The 19,408-nt window shown below is 37.9% G+C and overlaps 1 protein-coding gene across 31 annotated transcripts in view; it reads left to right on the top strand.

Moving 5' to 3' along the window:
• The window catches only part of ABI3BP (ABI family member 3 binding protein), a 245,497-nt gene that overhangs the window by 114,422 nt on the left and 111,667 nt on the right, over positions 1-19,408 (top strand). For 27 of the 31 annotated variants that reach the window (XM_079766388.1, XM_079766365.1, XM_079766362.1 and 24 more), the window contains exons 10-17: positions 2,173-2,250; positions 4,407-4,481; positions 5,212-5,286; positions 5,920-5,991; positions 6,489-6,563; positions 16,909-16,974; positions 18,259-18,333; positions 18,877-18,951. In XM_079766388.1, coding sequence (XP_079622514.1) covers positions 2,173-2,250; positions 4,407-4,481; positions 5,212-5,286; positions 5,920-5,991; positions 6,489-6,563; positions 16,909-16,974; positions 18,259-18,333; positions 18,877-18,951 — 591 coding nt within the window. The remainder of the gene's footprint in view (positions 1-2,172; positions 2,251-4,406; positions 4,482-5,211; positions 5,287-5,919; positions 5,992-6,488; positions 6,564-16,908; positions 16,975-18,258; positions 18,334-18,876; positions 18,952-19,408) is intronic. The other 4 variants (XM_079766383.1, XM_079766363.1, XM_079766369.1 and 1 more) reach the window with 4 other exon arrangements.

The raw sequence follows: 19,408 nt of genomic DNA, 5'->3' as shown, positions 1-19,408 counted from the left end.
TTCTGAAAGGCAATATTTAGAAATACAATATGCCTTTGTAAGGAGTTGGTGATGTGTAAAGAATACAATTCCCTCTTGGGAACATAGTTTACCCTTTTTTCTTCTTTTCAGCCTAAGGTGATTGCCAGCTAAGGGCATGTTTAGAATATGAGAAGCTAAAGCAAAAACAATTTAGAGCATTCATGAAAGTCTATGGATGTTAAAATACATTAGTAAGTAAGTAAATAAATAGTCCTAGTCACCCTGGCAACCACCAAGAACACAGGATGTTACACAGGGAGGAGAGGATTAGCAAACGTATCCTAAAGGATCAGAGGACACTGAAAAAGAAAAGACCCTTAAAGAGAAACCTTATAATCTTACATTTGAAAAATAAAAGCAAACACCTTCCTATGGCACATCCTGAAAATAACAGAACCAGAACTTGCTCATAAAAATTTGTAACCCAAATGGTTTTTCCTGTGCGAACAATCATAGTGCTTCTAAACAAAAACCGTGACTACAAAAAAGGGCAGGAAAAAGGGTTGATCAAATTTAGAAGTTTTAAAAATAGGATTTTTTTGTAAAATTATACTGGATCGGCATTTTTAGTTATTCTAGAAATAAGAGTCCTCTCTCTTTACGCCCTGCTAAATTAATTTGAACAATGGAATCAAACATTTCTGCTGTGCAAGCATGTTGTACAACTTCATGTGCTCATGAAATCCAAAGCACACACATGGCTATTAGATATGATAGGGCAAGTATATAGCACTCAGGACACCTATTTCTAGCATTTTAAGTCACTCCTGAAAATAATTAGCTCTATGTAGAAATCTATTGAATGCTTCTATAATACAGATTAAAAATTGATTGGCTTCTATTAACACTGTGAAAGGAATGACTTTATAACTGCCTTTGTCATCACCAGTAAATAAATATTTCATGCCCATGTCAGCTGAAAAGGAGAAAATGGTCTTTACAGCAGGGATGTGAACTGCAAAAGGAGGTTACAAAGTTTGCATCCTCAAAGAACTTTGAGAGAACAGGTTAGATCAATAGTTCCCAACAGAGAGCAGTTTTGTCCCCCAGGGGAAATTAGGCAACGTCTGGAGACATTTTTGGTTGCCTCAACTATGTACATGCTAGTGGAATCCAGTGGTAAAAGCCAGAGGTGCTACTCAACATCCTGCAACATAGGAAAGGCCTCACACCAAAAAATTATCCAGCCCAAAATGTCAATAGTGCCAAGGTTGAAAAACCCAAGACATTCCAGTACAGCCTTTGGACTCTACAAAATCCCATCTAGCTATAATCAGTTCAAAGTGACATGATCAGGGTATCTCAAAGATTAATTAATTTTTTCATGCCACTAGACTGTTTCAAAATATTATAAGTAGGTTATTGATTTTGTGTGTGAAAGAGCTGACTCAAGTTAATCCTTGGTGCATTTTTAAAATGGGAAATACTTTAATCATTGGGAAACTCTGGTATAGAAATGTACTTTCTTTGAAAAAGAATACCTACATTTTAGAAGGAAGTTTCCTGAACAGTTGTCTGAAGAGGGAAAAAAATATATTTTAATCTTTACACTGAATCCCCTCTGTGACCAAAACAATAGGTGTTTGTTAACACATGGCTCAAATAAATTACTGTTGGTATTTTTTTGCCACAAGTCTTTTCAAATAATTTAGTTTCCGAAGTGTGTTGCTTATGCTTTTTTAAAATTTCAGTGTCTGAACCTATTGAATGTTTTACCATGCATAATAATGGAAATTTTCTATTCATTGATTTTTTTAAAAATTAGGAGTACTTCAATATAAAATTCCAGTGAGTATTTGCAATGCAACATATGGCTTCCAGAAACTCTATGAATAAGAATGACTTGAGAGTTATCCAAGTGTTGGGTTGTGATTTATTCCTTCATTCCAATGCCAACTTAGATCTTAATTACTGAGGGTTAAAAGAAGGGATTCTGAACACTGTCATCTATTCATGCTAATCCCTGGTAGAAATGCACAATAAATTTGTTGACTACCTGGTGGGAAGAGATAAAAGCAGAATAGATTTCTGGAAATAGTCTGTTACTTGATTATGTTTTGAACTAATTGCATTTGGACACTGTGTTATAGGGAAGTGAGGTAAACTGTTTGTTCTCTAACTTTTTTTTCTTTTTTTTCTTTTTTTTTTTAGCTAAGAATGAAACCTTGGCATTACCAGCTGAATCTAAAACACCAAAGGTAGAAAAAATCCCAGCACAGCCCATAACAGGTAATGAGATCCCCATATTGTTCACTTACAATAAGTAATATTTTTCTAATAGTAAATGACTGACAAGCCTGTACTTTTTTCTAGTGAAGAGCCAGTAGGAAATTCATTTCGATCGATAGCACAAAACGATAGGTGATGTGATTCTAGGTCCTTAATCTAATGTCTGGAAAAACAACAGCTGCAAAATGAACTACTGAACCATATAACTAATATGTAATATGGAAACTGTATTTTTCACTCTAAGTGAAAGCTATTACCTCAACATTGTGAAATAATCTTATACTAAAACGTAATGCCTGGTTTTGGTGTTTTCCTTTTATGTGAAGACATGAGATCATTTTTCATTCCTCCACTTTCACAAGTGGTCATCTGAGCAAAATGCCATCATTAACCTTCACAAATCCATAGCTTGAGAGCTATATCATTTAGCAGCAATGTCTTTGGAAGGTTAAAAATCCCAATAGAGATAATATGTAATAGTTCAGTAAAAATTCTTTAAAGAATAAATGTGGAATGCATTTTCCCCACAGTTTATTGGCCGTTACTAACAAACATTCAGCATTTCTTCTATGAATGAACTGCCCAAGTCAAGCCCACTGGGGACACATTATTCTCTGAACTACAGAGTTTTGCCAGAGCAATACCACCTCATCTAGGACGCAGTGAAGCAAACATCTGGCAAGAATTTCCCCAAATCCACATTTAGCAAAGTAACTCCAATCTAAAGTAAACATTTTAATCCATAAAATTGCTATAAGTTGAAATATTAGTGGTATTTACCTTGTACTAAACTCGTAGACTCATAACTGACCCAGAGGAGTTAAATACTGGTGGGAAAATAAAATAATGTGATTTCAAGAAACCAATTCAAATAAGGATATTTCTGACAAAGCAAGAAATATGTGGCTCTGCCTAAAGGAGAGAGATGGACCTTCCATCCCTCATCTTCATGGCAGGTGGGTCAGAGGTCAACGCTATTCAGGAAGCTGAAATAATCTATCTGAATGAAATCCCTAGGTCAGTGATGGGCAACCTTTTGAGCTTGGTGTGTCAGACTTCGCCAAAAAACTGAGCATAACTCGGGTAGTGTGTCACTTTGAGGAAAAAACATTATTTCGCAAATGTTTCATCCTCAGGAGCAGCAAATGTTTCATCCTCGGCATGCGGCCGCCTCAGCGGCCACGTGTCATCAGAAATGGCTACGCGTGTCAGTGCTGACACGCATGTCATAGGTTCGCCATCACTGCCCTAGGTAGTTTTCTGATTTCAATGTAATTGTTCAATACCAATAAAAACATAGGCATGATCCAGTGGATGACTCCAACTTCTTTTCTGCCCCGAAGATTCTGCCCAATTATACTTTCTTCTCTTGGCACATTATCTCATGGCAGAGTTGACAGATTTCTTAGTTCTCTTCCAAATCTTCCTCACAATTTTCCACTTCAGAAACACTTAAACACCATAACTTATTATTCAGTGTTATTGTGTTGCCACAAGTCCTTAACCCTGCAAAAATTCTAGAATTGTCTAGCTCCCAATTCACCCCAGATCTCAGTGATCCTGGTTCTTATTTCTTGAACACTATTTAGCTGAGGTCGTCTTTGCTTTTGACCTAGCAATTAGAGCACCCTTGTGGCTGAGCATTTGCATCCTTATCATCATTTCAACCCAGTTCCAACCTTTGCATGTTGACTGCAGTTTGAAAGAGAGAAATCATAGAATGTAACAGTTCTCAATAAACCTTTTTGCCCTGGATCATTGTTTTATTTGCCCATTTATTAATTCATTTAATAAACATTTATTAGGTGCTTGCTTACTATACCCCGGACATTGTGCTAAGCCTTGAAGGTGGAGAGAAATAAAAAGGCAGATGAATAAAAAGTTATGACTCATCTGATAAGTGCTTTCCTGGAGGTCAGTTCAGAGTGCTTTTTGTAACACATGGAAAGTGGACCCAACCTGGAAAGGAAACGTCGGGAGCAATGTCAGGTCAGGCTGTGGCGCAAGCAAGCCATGGAGTCCTTAACATAACTCGTAACTTGAACAGTAATGAGCTGTGCGCCAGTTATTAATTCCAAAGGGCCCCGATGTCTTAGGGTCTTTGGTTGCTTCATAATTTTATATTAATTTGTAAAATTGTCTTTTTTACTTTCCAGTGACTCCTGACTCAGTTCCAGGAACCACTAAATCCACTGTGTCTAGTGCATTAGATATTTCAGAAACAACACTGGGTAATTCTAAGAAGTTTTTTTCCTAAAACAAACAAAACCCTCCCAGCACTCTTAGAAAAGAAAAGCAACCCAATACCTTTCCTTTCCCCTCATCTCTCCCCTCCTTACTGGCAGTAGTTAATCTTCCTACTTCTTGGACCAGTTTCATTAGAGTTAATCACATGCCTCGATCCTGGTGAATGATGTTCGAGGGAGCGCTAGATGCTAGCTGCTAGCTGCACACCCTTTTCCCCAGTCTCGTAGGATGTACAGAAACACAGATGGCAGCCTTTTATCCCAGGAGGCTTGGAGAGGTGGGGGAAACCTGGAAGTCTTGACTGTGTCTGTGCTTTCTGTTTTCAATGGCTTTTCCAAGTCTTGTGTGTACTAAAAACGAGGAGAATCCCAAAAAGGGTCACGCTTTCTAAAAGGAATTTCATGTCACACCTGTTCGCTGCTTCTTGGCCCAAGAGGCTCTTACCTGCTTGGTTCTCTTCTGGAGAAAAGGCGCGGCAGGTGCTTTGTTCTGTGCTTGTGATGTGGATCATCGTGCCACACCGCGCTCCTTTGAAAGTGCACCTTCAACTTTGAACAGCCACGCCCACCTTTCCCAGGGACAGCCAGCTATGTCCTCGAAAGGCATCAGCGGCCGGTGCACACTCTGTGTGAGCACGCATCACAGGATCATGGTTAAGCCACAGTGTCGAATCCCAGGTCACACATTTGCTAACCGAATTCTTCTTTATTTTAGTTCTCAGCGAAAAGACCCCGGAAAGATCGCAAACTATTCTAATACCTAGGTTTGAGTTACCACTGAGCACTCTAGGTAAACATTTTTAAATACTACAGCTTATTATTACCTTGCACATTTTATGCATGCTTGAAAGCCGTCCTTAGGCTAATTTATTTAAATTTATCTCCTCACAGGAAAGAAGAAACACTTAGTTTATAAAACAATAAGCTCCCCAACACCACGTTTTTAAATGTTATGAAATATTTATAATTTAGGGTCCTAAAGAGTCTCTCTCTATAGCAAATCCTTCAGGTGTTTAGAATTCTAATTTTCTTTATGAATGCAGTATAATTATAGAGCCATGTGGTCACTACAATTCTATTTTTAAATGCTAGTAGATGGACATTTGCTAGTTCAGACATGTTTAGTACTTGATGTGAGTCTAAATGAGCACACAAACACATAGCTGAATAAATTAGAAAACAAGTTTAATCAAAATTAAAATAAGAGCTCAAATTCCTCAAGTATAGTGTCTGGTTATAAAAACTAGAAAAGGGAGCTTTATTATATCATCCAATGTTGAAACACAGGATTAAAAAATACTACTAACAGTCCCTTACTTAATGTGAATAATTTGCCTTTCTGTGTTTGTTTATTTGTTTAGTAAAATCTTTTCTCTGTTACTTGCACCTCAAGTCATAACATTTCTTATGTGTTTCTTTACAGCTCCGAAAAGACTTCCAGAATTTCCTCAGGCAAAAACACCCTTCCCTTTTGAGAAACCTGGGGGCGCCTTGGGTAATAACAGCACCTAAGACCTTGTGTTAAGATGTGGGTGATGAGTGCTTAATTCTGGAGGCTACATTCACTGGGTCCTATCTCTGCAAACCTCAGTGAACTGATGAATTCCATTAACTTAACCAGACAAGTGGTTGATTTGGCAACGCAACACAAACAAACAGAAAACATATATTTGTCTACTGGATTTTTTTTTAAATTTAGTATCAACCATCACTCTATTAATTCCACATAGTTCATGAAGTTAGTTTCCTGTCCTCAAAAACATTGAGAATACGACGCCAACCTTTGGTCTCTCTCTAGTCACTAACCAATCACGTGCTCTCAGGATGGGAACATAGAAATTTCTTCCTGATAGACGATGGCTTTTGATAGAAAGAGTGTGTGCTTTTCATTGCAGGATTCTCATAGTCAACCATCCCAGCGACCTGTTTCTGTTTCTTTGTCCTCCTCAAAAAAAAAACTTCAGCAAATTCCCTTTCTTTTTACTACTGCAGCTTCGAGTGAAAAGCCATGGGTTGCACCTATAACTAAAACATCTGACGATTCCAAAGTTTTACCACCTCAAACTGGTAATTGCATTCTTTTTTTAAAAATAGACTGAAACAACAGTACAGGCAGTCCTCGGGTTACGTCGGACTCTCCGTACCTTGTTCTGTGGTTACGTTGCCATCTCCCATTTATTTATAAAATAAATTTTTTTTTAAAAAGTTCCGTCATTTCGACGTATGTACATATGTGCTTTATGTTTTTTATTATTTATTTACCAAAAGTAAAGGTCAGGAATTGTTATCTTTCTTTTAATTTTTTTTTTTTTTTTTACTGTTTCACTTCATTACTGCTGTGTATGTGCTCCATGTGAGTGACATAGGTGCTTCTGTAGGTGGGTTCCTACTTACGTTGACAATCGCATTACGTCGCGCCGTAGGAACGGGTCTCTGACGTAACCCGAGTACTGCCTGTATTGAGTTTCTCATTTTTTATCTTTAAATGTTTCTTAATTGATTATCAGTATACTTTGTAGTAAATGGTAAAGCTATAATTCATTCTTATACTTAAATAAATCTCATTTTTTTCTCAGTACAAAAGCAAAATGTTTTTGCATTTGTTTTAAAGATCTGTATCTTAACATCTGGACATCTATTTAGATCTTTGGCTAGAAGATGGACCATGCATTGGCTCATTGAATTTCTAGAGATCTCTTTAGTGCCATGAGGCAGTACCAAAAATAAGAAGCATCTACCTGGGTCTGATTTAACAGTGTGAATTTAATGTTTCCCTTGCAGGTAGATATTTGCTTCTTTTCCAGCAATGAACTTTTTTTAGTGACAATTATTGCTATTTATTGAGCACCTTTTATGTGCCAAACATGGTACTAGGTGCCTGGGAGTGAGCTGTATGACTTAGGGCCCAGGGGCCAGGGATAGGACATTGCATCCAGAGTCCAGCTTTAAAAAGGCTTCCCAGCCCCTGCGTATCCTCAGGTCAGCTTTGATTTGCTCAGCAAGGAGCAACTGAGCTTGCAGGTGGAAATCAGCAAGTCTAGCTGAGTGGGGGTAGGGCAGGTGACTCTCATTGCCCCTCATACCATACCTTATATTTGCCAACAATGAACATTTGAGAGCCTACTATGTACAAGATATTATTACTGAACCCTAAAATTTATAAGCATACTGTGATATAGAGGGAAGACCACAAGTCTTGGAATTAATAATTGACTTTTTTCCAGTTCTGGCTTTCCTGCTAACTGTATACTTTAAATATTTTACTCTACATTTCTGGGTCTTAGTTTGCTCTTTTATAAATTGTGGCAATTGACTTTTTTTCTTCTGAGAATTCTTGTGTTCCACCACTAAAACTGATTAAGGGAGATAGCTCTCCTCTTTTGAAAATAGATTTTTCTCAATTAAAGAGTTTTCTCCTATGTATCTTTTTTTTTATATCTAACAGTCAACTAAAGAGGATGGATATTCAGCATAAGATAATTATAAAACCTCAGAAACCACTTAGTGTGATTACCTCCATGATTTTTATTTTACTTGTTTGTATTTTAATTTTTGTATATCTTCTAGTTGTGGTTTTTGGAGCAAGTATAGTACATACTTCATGAGCATCACATCTCCCAAACCAAACACTTTGGGGGCTCACTGGACTAGATGAACTCGTAGGTCCCTTTCATCTCTTAGCTTCTGTGCTATAGCACAGGAGACACAGGGTCCCCCAAGGTCTCCCTTGAGCAGCCTCTAGTTTTTTGGTGTCTTTGATTATTCAAGAGAAAACTGATCAAGACCTCAAGGGAACCATATGGAATTTTAATGCGTAGGGCATGGATTATATATAAAGCCTGAATTGAACCAAGTATTGGGAGTGGAGAAAATATGTTGGGAAGTGAAGGTTGTAGAGTTCCAAGGAGACAAATACAGGTGTGATTACAAATCCCATTAAAAGCAGAGTTCTTTTTGCCTTTAATTTCAGAAAAGAAATATTCTGGTTTTGCCCTTTTGGAATATAACTAGTGGCTATGCAGTTTTATTATTCAGCTGCCTCACTACTGCCAGGGCAATTTTAGGTCACCAGAGAACTTCCAACTGTTGACCGCCAACCTTCTCTTGATGAAGTGTTGGGGCTTGTCCTGGGCTGTAACAGCACAGTTGGTAATTATTGCAGACATGACCAGTAGCCCCAGGAACTCCTAGCCTGCCCTTATAACATTTAATTTGTACATCCATGCTACTTAGTGCGGTCCTTGGACCAGCAGCATCGGCATCACTGGAAGTTAGCTGAAAGGCAGAATCTGGGGCTCTGCTCTAGATCTACTGACTCAAGATCTGCTATTAAGATCTCTAGGTGGTCTTGCACATTAAAGTTTGAGAAGCACTATCTATCACTGAAGTCTGTAACATTTCACATGGAATAGATAAGAGTCATCAAATGTGGTTAACTGTAGACAAGAGAACTCAGATCAATATAAGATTGGTTTCTCAAAGTGGGTGATTCTTATCCCTTGTTTTTGCTACTGTGCAAAATGCTTACATCTAACTCTTGTATAGGAGTTCTGTGGCATCTTCCTAACAGGTTAAATTTTAAATTAAAATTTATTGTATGTATTATTTGTGATTTAAAGAGTTGATATAGTTATGCCATACTTTTATTGATTTAGCATTTTTTGTTTCTTGTGATTGATTTTGTGTGAATTTACACATGTACTGAGGGTATCTATTACCTATTTAGTTTCAATGTATAGGATTATTTATTTTATATTTCAACCACTCACATGACTTTCAAATGTAATTGTTTGGTGAATTAAGAAGAGAAAGAGGTAGAGAGAGTATTTGAATGCTGGTCCATAAAACCATTAATCCAATTTTCAGTTGTTATATCCTTTGAAGAAACCATATATTTTAACTGGTATTAATGACCTTATTGTAGAAAAATTAACATAATTTGGTTTCTCTGTTGGGATACAATGCATCTATATTTGTTATATCAACTCCCTTCACCCAAAGACCACCAGGAACACACCCTTATTTGAACAAAGTTAGGTTTACTGACTCATTGCAGCAATGGGAAATACATACCATGAGAAACTGGGAGCATTTAGTAAGATGGTGTTGGAAAGGACTTATTGTAGGATTTGGTCTTGTGTTAGGTGATTCTGGAGAGGCTCCAAGGAAGAGAAGCTTTGTGGCTAGGATGCTGTCAGAAAGTGGAGTAATTCTGTGATTGAATATCTCAATAATTACCTTTTTCTATTTTATACATAACTTTAATTTGACTATACATAGCATAATAATTTATTTTTATTGTTGAACACTATTACAAATATCCCCTATTTCCCCTGCCTCTTTGCCCACCTCCTCCCAGCCCCAGCCCCTGTCTTCACCACAATATTGTTTGTGACCATGGCCTATGCATATATGTTTTAATAATTCTTAATGAGAAGACAAGAAGAATGGAGTGAAGCTAGAGTTGTGACTGATAAATAAGCAACAGTTAGTCATATTAGCCAGACTGTAGGGACAGTCATTTTTGTGTTCATTCATTTGTCTGTGTCCCATACAATTATAGAGTGCTCTTGTTTGTTGTCTCCATCCATCTTAGTCACTAAGTGGTCTTGTTTGATATTGGTATTCTTTAAAATTGTTGATGTTCAGCAGAAGAATACCAAGCCTAGCTGTGAGCACCAGACCAGCACGGATGCCAGTGTCTGCTTTTCTCTTTATCAACCATTAAACATGATTTATCAATACCATTTGTAAAATTCATTTTGCTTCCACATTTACTAGATTTGTTTTCCACATTTACTTCATATTCTGTATTAAATCATTAGAATGAACAATCTCCAAAGAATTTTTTGTATAACTTTTGAATATAAAAAGCTATGTGGAAATTCTAAATTGCATACTAAATTTTCAAATCCCTGGGTCATTTCAATAGTTTATGACAAGAGTGGTTCAGGGTATTTGGAATTTGGAATATTCCAGGAAACCTGAGAAGTATAGTCATCAAGCCTATTTCCCCTAACCTTTCATTAGTGCTGCATTTTGTGATCCCATTATTTGAATTGTATTTTGTATTAAACTTTCTCTAAAGTACATTTAAGTAGGGTTGATCATTTTTGAGTCTCTTGACAAATCCAACTCTCCTTAAAGTATAGAAAGGAAATTACAAAAATCTGCTCTACAATTATATGCCAGAATGCCAACTTGTTTATAAAGTCTGTATTAGAAGAAAGTTGACCACATTTTAGAAATATTTTAGTGCTTGTGACAGTCATTCAGAGAATTCAAACTCTCTGATGATAAATAGAATTGGTCTATGTTCTATTGGAAGGTGGCCAGTTGACTATGATTTCTGTGTTATTATAGAGTGAGTTCCAGAAAAGCTCTCAGTACTTTCCAACCCCAACCCCACCCACACCCATACCTGCACCCTACTGAATTGTGCACTGCAAGTATATGCATGTATTTGTTGCATTACTTCTTCATTGGAATAATATAATCTTGTATATACTTGGCAGTTTTCTATTAAGAGATTCAAAGAGTTGTATTTATACCATCATATTGATCTTTTAGAAGTCCCTGGAAGCAAAGAGAGTTATTTTCTTTTATCTTAAGAAGATATGTGAGAGACTTGCCTTTGAATAGGTAGAGAAACAAAAACTAGATTCTCGTTCATTTCTTTCTGAATTTCTCCAATGAACCACTCCATGTGAAACTATGTCAGATAGCTTGCTTTGAAATTTTCACTGAATAGTGCAACAGGGAAAATCAAATATTTTTATTAGAGCCAGGTGCCTTCTAGATTTTTTAAGAAAGAGCAAGTGGTCTGTAAGGAAGGCTGGCCAGTCCCTGATGTTTATTCTCAAAGTGAATGTGACCTCTAATCTGTGAACTATAGGATGAGACAGAGCTGGGTTAATAACTAGCTCAACTATTTACTATTGAAGTGGTTGTAGACAAGTAATTAAACCTCTTAGATCCTCAGTTTTCCCATTTTTAAAGGGAAATAATATATTTTTTTTCCATTGGGTTGTTATGTCCTAGAAATAATGTATAATCACTTCATCTAATTCACAGTACATCAGGGTACCCTGCTACCATTTTCTTACTACAGCAGACTTTTGCATTGAACGCATCCCCTTCCCGTCACCCAAATTTCCTGAATTGCTATAGATGCTTAATAATAACAATAAATTATTTAATTAATGAAAAGAAGGAAGAGAGGAGAAAAAACACTGTTACGCTTATATACATATGATTCATTTCACCTGTGTAAAAATTTTTAAAGAGAATGGAAAGGACATGTGCTATGGTATTAGGAGAACCTTGCAACCCCATGGGAATGGCCTGATGTCCTATTAAGCCCACAGCATGGCTGGTAAATTGGATCACTTGGCCATTCTGTTCAGTTAGAGTGGCAGCCTATATCATTCTGTGAACTGGGCTCAGGCCCTGTCTAGGCTCAGGGAGTAAAATTGATGCCAGGACAACTTTCTGTGTTTTCTGTGGGCATTAGAGTTGAGAGAAGCAGCATAAATGCCATGCATTTACCATCCCTCAGATGGGATATGTGCATGATTTCTAAAGCCCTGGTATGGTTTGAGGGGGCGGATGATTTTCCCCTCCGATTGTACTGTGACTAAGACAGTGACTTCTTCTGGCAAAATTATTTCCCCTTGGACAATAAATAGTTACCTTTAGGGACTTCCCTTTATAGTCAGAACTGAGGATGGTAGACCTCAATCTTTTCATTAGACTCCATTAAAGAGAGCTACCTTTAAGAGTTTATCACCAATTATTTTCAATGTTTAATTCTTTCAGTACTTTGTAGAGCTGTAGTAAATTGCTAAATGCACTTAAGCTCCATCAATTACCTAAAGACTTGAAAGTTGAACTGGTCAGTGTGCCTGAGGAGTCCTATGCTGGATAGAACATTTTGACCCAGGTGATTTGCTCACGGTGGCTGAAAAGAGGTTGAACTCTACGTTTGGATCTTATTGCCCACCTGTCAGGTGTTGATTATCGTAGATCTGGCCCACCCAACTGGATTAAGCCCTAGAGAGGAGAAAAAGTAGGAATGAGTGGTGGTGTTGATGTTTCGAGAGCAGGAAAATAAAATTCAAGTGTAGTAGATGGTTTACAGATTTCCTGTGGCCTCTTAGAGATTTATAACCTCAGCCTTTGACTTTACTTCATGAGTATTTTTTTTTTTTGCAGACCATATTTTCATAAATTTCAGGGTTAATCAGAAAGGTATTTTATTTTCCTATGAATTAAAAAAGCATTATTTCTTTATTGAAATGATAATGAGAACTCTGTGTGTGGTGTTTATAAATGTTTTTCTCATCAGCTGTTTGTTTTTTTTATAATCCTGTTGTATTTCCCCATTGCCTCTTTTTTTTAAAAAAAATCTCTATTGTTAAAAGTATTACATAAGGAGGTTGGGGCATCCGTGGGGCGGGGTGTGGGATGGGAATGGGGGGATGAGGACAAATATGTGACACCTTAATCAATAAAGAAATTTTTTAAAAAAGTATTACATAAGTCTCCTTTTCCCCCTACTGACCTCACCCCAGCCATCCCCACCCCCCAGCACATGCACTCACCCCCCTACTGTCTGTGTCCATTGGTTATGCTCATATGCATGCATACAAGTCCTTCGGTTGATCTCTTACCCCCTCACCCCCCACCTTCCCTCATCGGTTGGACAGTCTGTTCGATGCTTCTATGATTCTGGTTCTATTTTTATTCATCAGTTTATGTTGTTCATTATATTCCACAAATGAGTGAGATCATGTGATATTTTATCTTTCTCTGACTGGCTTATTTTGCTTAGCATAATTCTCTACAGTTCCATCCATGCTGTTGCAAATGGTAAAAATTCTTTCTGTTTATAGCAGTGTAGGTTTCCATTGTATAGATGTAGCACAGTTTTCTAATCCACTCATCTGCTGATGGGCACTTAGGCTATTTCCAAATCTTAGCTATTGTAAACTGTGTTTCTATGAACATAGGGGTGCATATATCCCATTGCCTCTTCATATATGTTTTTATGATTCTATTTCCATGGCAGGATATGGCCACACAAGCACATGGCACATAATTGTGTAGTTGAGAATGAAATTTGTATGCACATATATGTGTATCATAGAATAATTAAAGGACCTGTTCATTTATTCTCATTCATCTTTACTAAGAGCATAAGCTACCCAACTGTCAAACTCATTGTTACTTGTTCATTGTAATGGGCATCTGTACATTAACTCTGTTTAGTCTCTGCTTTGTACCAGGCTTTGGGGAAATAACTTTGGAGCACATAATGAGCATGACAGTCACAATTTCTATCCTACTAATGACGGTCTTTCACATAGTTTATTAATATTCATGCCATTTGAATGAAACAAACTGATAAATTCTTGACAATTGGAAATACCTGTCAGTGTTGCCATCGTATGTTTCCAGAGCAAGATCAGAGCATTTTATCATGGAATTTTCATCTAATGAGTTTTTTTTAAGTAAAAATATACAAATAACAAAACACAGTTAACAATATGGTTTTAGGAAGTTATGAGCAAATGGTAGTGTGGCTTATCTCACACTATAATATTTTTATTTGAAAAATAGAAGAGTAAAACTTAGCTATCATGGCCCTAATTGGTTTGGCTCAGTGGATAGAGCATCGGCCTGCAGACTCAAGGGTCCCAGGTTCGATTCCGGTTAAGGGTATGTACCTTGGTTGCGGGCACATCCCCAGTAGGTGGTGTGCAAGAGGCAGCTGATCGATGTTTCTCTCTCATCCATGTTTCTAACTCTCTTTCCCTCTCCCTTCCTCTCTGTTAAAAACTAACAAACAAACAAACAAAAAAAACACTTAGCTATCATGATCATAAGTCATTACTGTATTCTGAAAGAAACTAATATTGCTCATTGTAACATTTGAATTGAACTACTTATTAAACTCACATTAGATTTCTCCTCCAACCTTTGGTCTCATTTATAGGTGAGAGATAGTGCTTAATGCCAGATGGCTGAAGCATTTCGTCCACTAAGTAAACATTGGTGGCAAGATATTTGCCTCTAAACAATAATGCATGATAGAACATAGAGTGTCTAAAAAACAGAAGGATTCACCCCTAATTCTTAACTATTTATCAGTCGTGTAGCCTCTTAAAAACCTGAAGTGTCTGACCATGTCATGCATTTTACTCTGACATAGGAGTACATATATAAGAGTTTTGTAAAGAAAGCAAGAGCAGTTGGTTTTTAGGGACTTTCATTTCAATACTATCCTCTCCTCTGACATCTATTACTTCAGAGTAAAAAAAAAAATTGTTTAACCCCTGAGTGATCTAAGGTGGTGGTGTGCTTCTCAAGGCAGCCCACACAATGCAAAACTTCCACCAAATGGTGTTTGTGTGATTTTAGCACTCCTGTTATTTACTACTCAATTCTCAAAAACTCCAAAAATAGAAATATGAAGGGCCAAGTCTGCTGGCAAATGTGTTATTTTCATCTTGGAGCATATTTGAGAAAATGTTTGGAAGTAAGAGGTCCCTGACCATTGAGAACTTCCAGACAGGGGCCACCGTTGCCCAGGAATGATGGGAAGGGGCTTTCTCCCCAGTGGAGTGCCTTCTGAGAATAAGCCAAGGAAGGTGGCAGCCAGGCTTGGGAACGCCAGACTAGAAGGAAATTGCAAGTATGGAAAAGCAATAGAAAGAGGGTGAATAGCATCGACATATGGGACAAAGTTGCGGACTATTAAGAGAGGAGGGCCAGTGTCACTAGAGAAAAGGAAAACGTGGGACTTAGGATAACACAAAGACAGTTGTATATTTCAAAAAGTAACAATATAAATAAGTCAAGCTATTAATTCATAATTTCTTTCCTAGTATGAGAGGGTGAAATACAAGTTGGTCAAGGTTTCTTGCTTTATTTAGTAGTAGATAGAGCTGCCTTCGACGGTTCCATGAAATTGGCTGAAAGCAAGACTAAGGTCAGCCACTGCCAGCTTTCCTGTCCTTTGAAAGATTAGTCTTTCTTCTCTGGCCCTTTAAAGTTGTAGCTCCCCTAAAGAGAACTTTACATCACGACGTCATGTATTTATGCTCAGAATGTTTGCACATTTTAACTCATAATATTCTGAGTGCTGTTCTTATTGGTTGTTTGTGTGGTGTTTTGTATTTTTTTTAAGATTTTGCAAAGCAATTGACTCACCTTCACAAGCTGAAATGTATCTCCTGCCTCTTTAGTATGTGGTAGATATAAACTGTCCAATCCGAATTCCAGAGTGTGTCACAGGGTCTGATATTACCTTTCTTACAGCTTCAACTAGCGGTGGTTCAAATCATTACACTGTCATTGAGTGACCAGTAACCCCATGAGAGAATTTTCCCATGAGCTCCCCCCACCTTTCTAGTTGATTTCCGTACAGCCTTTGTGCGGGGGGCAAGGAAAGGAAAGTCTACCTCACAATTCAAGCTTCTGTACACCTGTCATCATCGTCGTGAGAGCTCTTGGTGCGGAAGAGAGGACATTTGTATTTTGGTCCTGCTTTCGCTTATAGATTCAACTCTGATGTGAACATGAAAGTGACCCTTGTTTTAAAACCAGCCTTCGTTTTTAAGGTCACCCTGCTTTCTTTATTTCATGTAGAATATAAATGTTATCTTTAAATCCACCTGGATTATAGAGGGGTTCCTAGCTTAATGGAGGAACAGAGGAGGAAGGCTGCCTCCAGGTAAAGAGACAGGAGTAGGAGTGCAAGGGATAGCGTGCTGGGGCCTAGCACCGCCATTCTGGCCCTGTGAACACAGTGAAAAACATGCTGAACTGGACAATCCCGTGTGTGACCACTGGCAAAGGTATCACCACTGTGAATCTCCACTGCATTGTCTGGGAAATGGAGATAATATCCCTTTGTCTGTCTATGAAGTGGTGATAAAGTCTACCTCACCTATTTCCCAGGGATGTTAAGACAGTTAAATAAACGTATATCTGAGACAGCGCTGTGCAGATTGTAAAGTGCTGTCCGAATGTTAAGGTAGCATGATGTAAATGTTCACTAAGCAGAAAGACGAAGCAGTAGACGTTGTGCAAAGAGTCTCTATGTGAATGTTGTTTCCTTCTTTGGAAATCTCTCCCATTTGACTTCGTTTACGTTTATATTCTTGGAAGCTCTTTGATTTAGAGCCGGCACCACTTTACTGTAAATACACAGCACTATGCGCACATCAGCCCCGAGGCCGGTGTCCGGGCTCGCTGCACGGAGACCTTTAGTTCAGGGCAAGGGGGACTACTGGCAAGTGTTAGTGACTGCTTATACTGTAGTGACAAGACCATTATTAAAATATGTCGTGAAATCTTCTCAGTCAAAATTAACATTATCTCTTTTGTTTTACCTTTTCCCTTAAAGCAGCTTATGATGTTTTCTCAAGCCCTACAACGTCAGATGAGCCTGAAATATCAGAGCCCCACACAGGTACCCAACCTCTCAATTCTTTCCTCAGATTCCATGTGTTCTGACAATACTGCTGATGAAACAGTACACTCTCCAGAGATCTGCAGCAAAAGAAATGGCAGTCGGTGTCAGGGAGACGATGCTACCCTCTCCTCCCACTGAGGGATTATTTGTTTACCTCCATCGGTAAACAGGCTCCCACAAGTGGGAGAAGCAGATAGGTTTGGTTGCTACTGAGGCAAAGTAAGGCAATGGCCTATTGCTCTGTTGTTCAGAATCATTCTAAAAAGGTTTTAGGATCCTAGAGAGTTTTCTCTGGAGCAGTGGTTCTCCAGTGGGGTGATTTTGCTCTCCTCTATCCCCAGGGAATTTGGAAATGTCTAGAGACATTTTTTGTTTGTCACAGCTGGAGGAGGTGCTATAGGGGTGAGGGGTGCTGCTAAACCCCTACAATGCAAAGAACAGGCCCCTACAACAAAGAATCGCCCAGCCCTAAATGTCAATATTGCTGAGGTGAGAAATCGTGCTATGGAGCAATCATGCTATTCATTTATCTACTAGAGACCCGGTGCACGAATTCATGCACGAGTGGAGTACTCCAGCCTGCCCCAATCAGGGCCTATGGGGCCGGGCTGGCCAGAGGGAGGGGCCACTGGCGGTTGGCTGCTGGCCCAGCCCCTGGTCGAACTCCTAGTTAAACTCCCGGTCAAGGGGACAATTTGCATATTAGCCTTTTATTGTATAGGATAGAAGTTCAGGTGGGTCTAATTTTTGGCATTCACTTACTGATGCAGCTACAGTGAATTTAACTCAGTCCAATAGTTCCTCTTGGCAAGTGTTTATTAAGCACCTACTTTAAAGTGAATAAGACTGGTCTCTGCAAAGCATGCATATATGTCTGAGACTTTCTCTTTGTGTAGCCTTATCTCAGCATTATTTGTGTCATTAATAAAAGGTAATAATTTTAAACAGCAGAAAATTTTAAAAAGTGAAATAGAATGCTAAAGGTGGGTCCAATTAGTAGTTAAGAAACAGAGAGAAGAAGCCAGCAAAGTCTGTTGAAAATAAGTTGAGTATATGAGACACTGTTTTATCATGCTTTCTGATGTTTAAAGTATGTATGTTCTTTAAAGTGAGCTCTTGTTTAAATTCTAATGAATCACTCATTTAAAAATGTTGGTCAGAAATCTCTCAAGTGTTCTTGATATTTTTTCCTATATGGGGTAAAATTTATTACTCTTGAATTTGTATTTTATTCCTTGGGCCTTCTGCTGCTTTTGTAAATGTTGACATTTATTCCAACAGCAACAAGGGATCCATTTCTGGATTCTGTCCCACCTAAAACTTCTAGAACTCTTGAACAGCCAAGGGCAACACTGGGTAATGTTTTTAACAGAAAAATCGTGCTTTGTTTTCCATCAAAAGAAAAATCCATGTGAATGCCTTCCTTCCAAATGACCATTTCTTTCCATCACATCTAATCATTTATTTCTTTCCTATTTCTGAATATATATACTTTTTTTTCCTATGATGCAGGCATCTCATGTTCCATTTTGGTCTCTTTTTTTCTTTGTACTGTAATAGATGATATTTTTCCATCCCTAAAGGAATGAAAAGTTTTTGAAAACTGCATGGATACTTTCATCATCCATCTCACCCATCTCATGTGTTTGTGGCCTGTATCACCTCTCTTTCATGCATTGAGTCTGCCTGGAGTCAGCTACTGAACAATTATCACTCCGACCTTCCCCTGACTTTACATTATTATTTCATTCATCAGCTTTGAAGACTACCTACATTTTCATCCTTAATCGTGTACTTGTAGCATGTGCTTTGTAACACCAGCTAAAAGCATGTGAAAACTCCTAAAATACCTCATTTTAACTGGAACTATTTGGTGGGATGGGGTGTTTGTATTTTCAGCTCCAAGTGAAACGCCGTTTATTCCTCAAAAACTGGAAATCATTACCAGTCCTGAAATGCAACCTACAACACCTGGTAACTAATGACATTTGTATAGTTGTTTACTTTCAAAGAACAGATCAATTGACCCCCCCAAAAAAAAAACCAGTCATGTTGTTCCTTTCAGAATATTTTCAGTGGTAAACACTTCTCTTCATTCCCTACCATGAAATTGTGTACATATTGTGAAGAATTATTATTTTTTGGCTATACTTTCAAATTCTCCAACCAGAAAATAGCAGCAGGATTATAGATGATAATTATTTTAAATATATTCCCTCCTAATTAGCACACTCAGATACCATGAGGTCAGAGAATTTTTCTCAAAGTAGTCCAAGTATAACGAGCCCCAAGAGAGCTCTGCAGTCCTGAGCATGATGAAGAAAAAAATGGGCAAAAGAAAGGTAACACAACCTACCTACAATTTAAAATAGGAAATTAATGGAATAATGAAGTTCATTAGTTCCTGGTGAGGTTAGTAAAATGCTACAGA

This window comes from Cnephaeus nilssonii (assembly GCF_951640355.1).
Source record: "Cnephaeus nilssonii genome assembly, chromosome: 3".
Lineage (NCBI taxonomy): Eukaryota > Metazoa > Chordata > Mammalia > Chiroptera > Vespertilionidae > Cnephaeus > Cnephaeus nilssonii.
The sequence above is the reverse complement of the archived record's forward strand: the minus strand, read 5'-3'. Positions and strand labels throughout refer to the sequence as shown.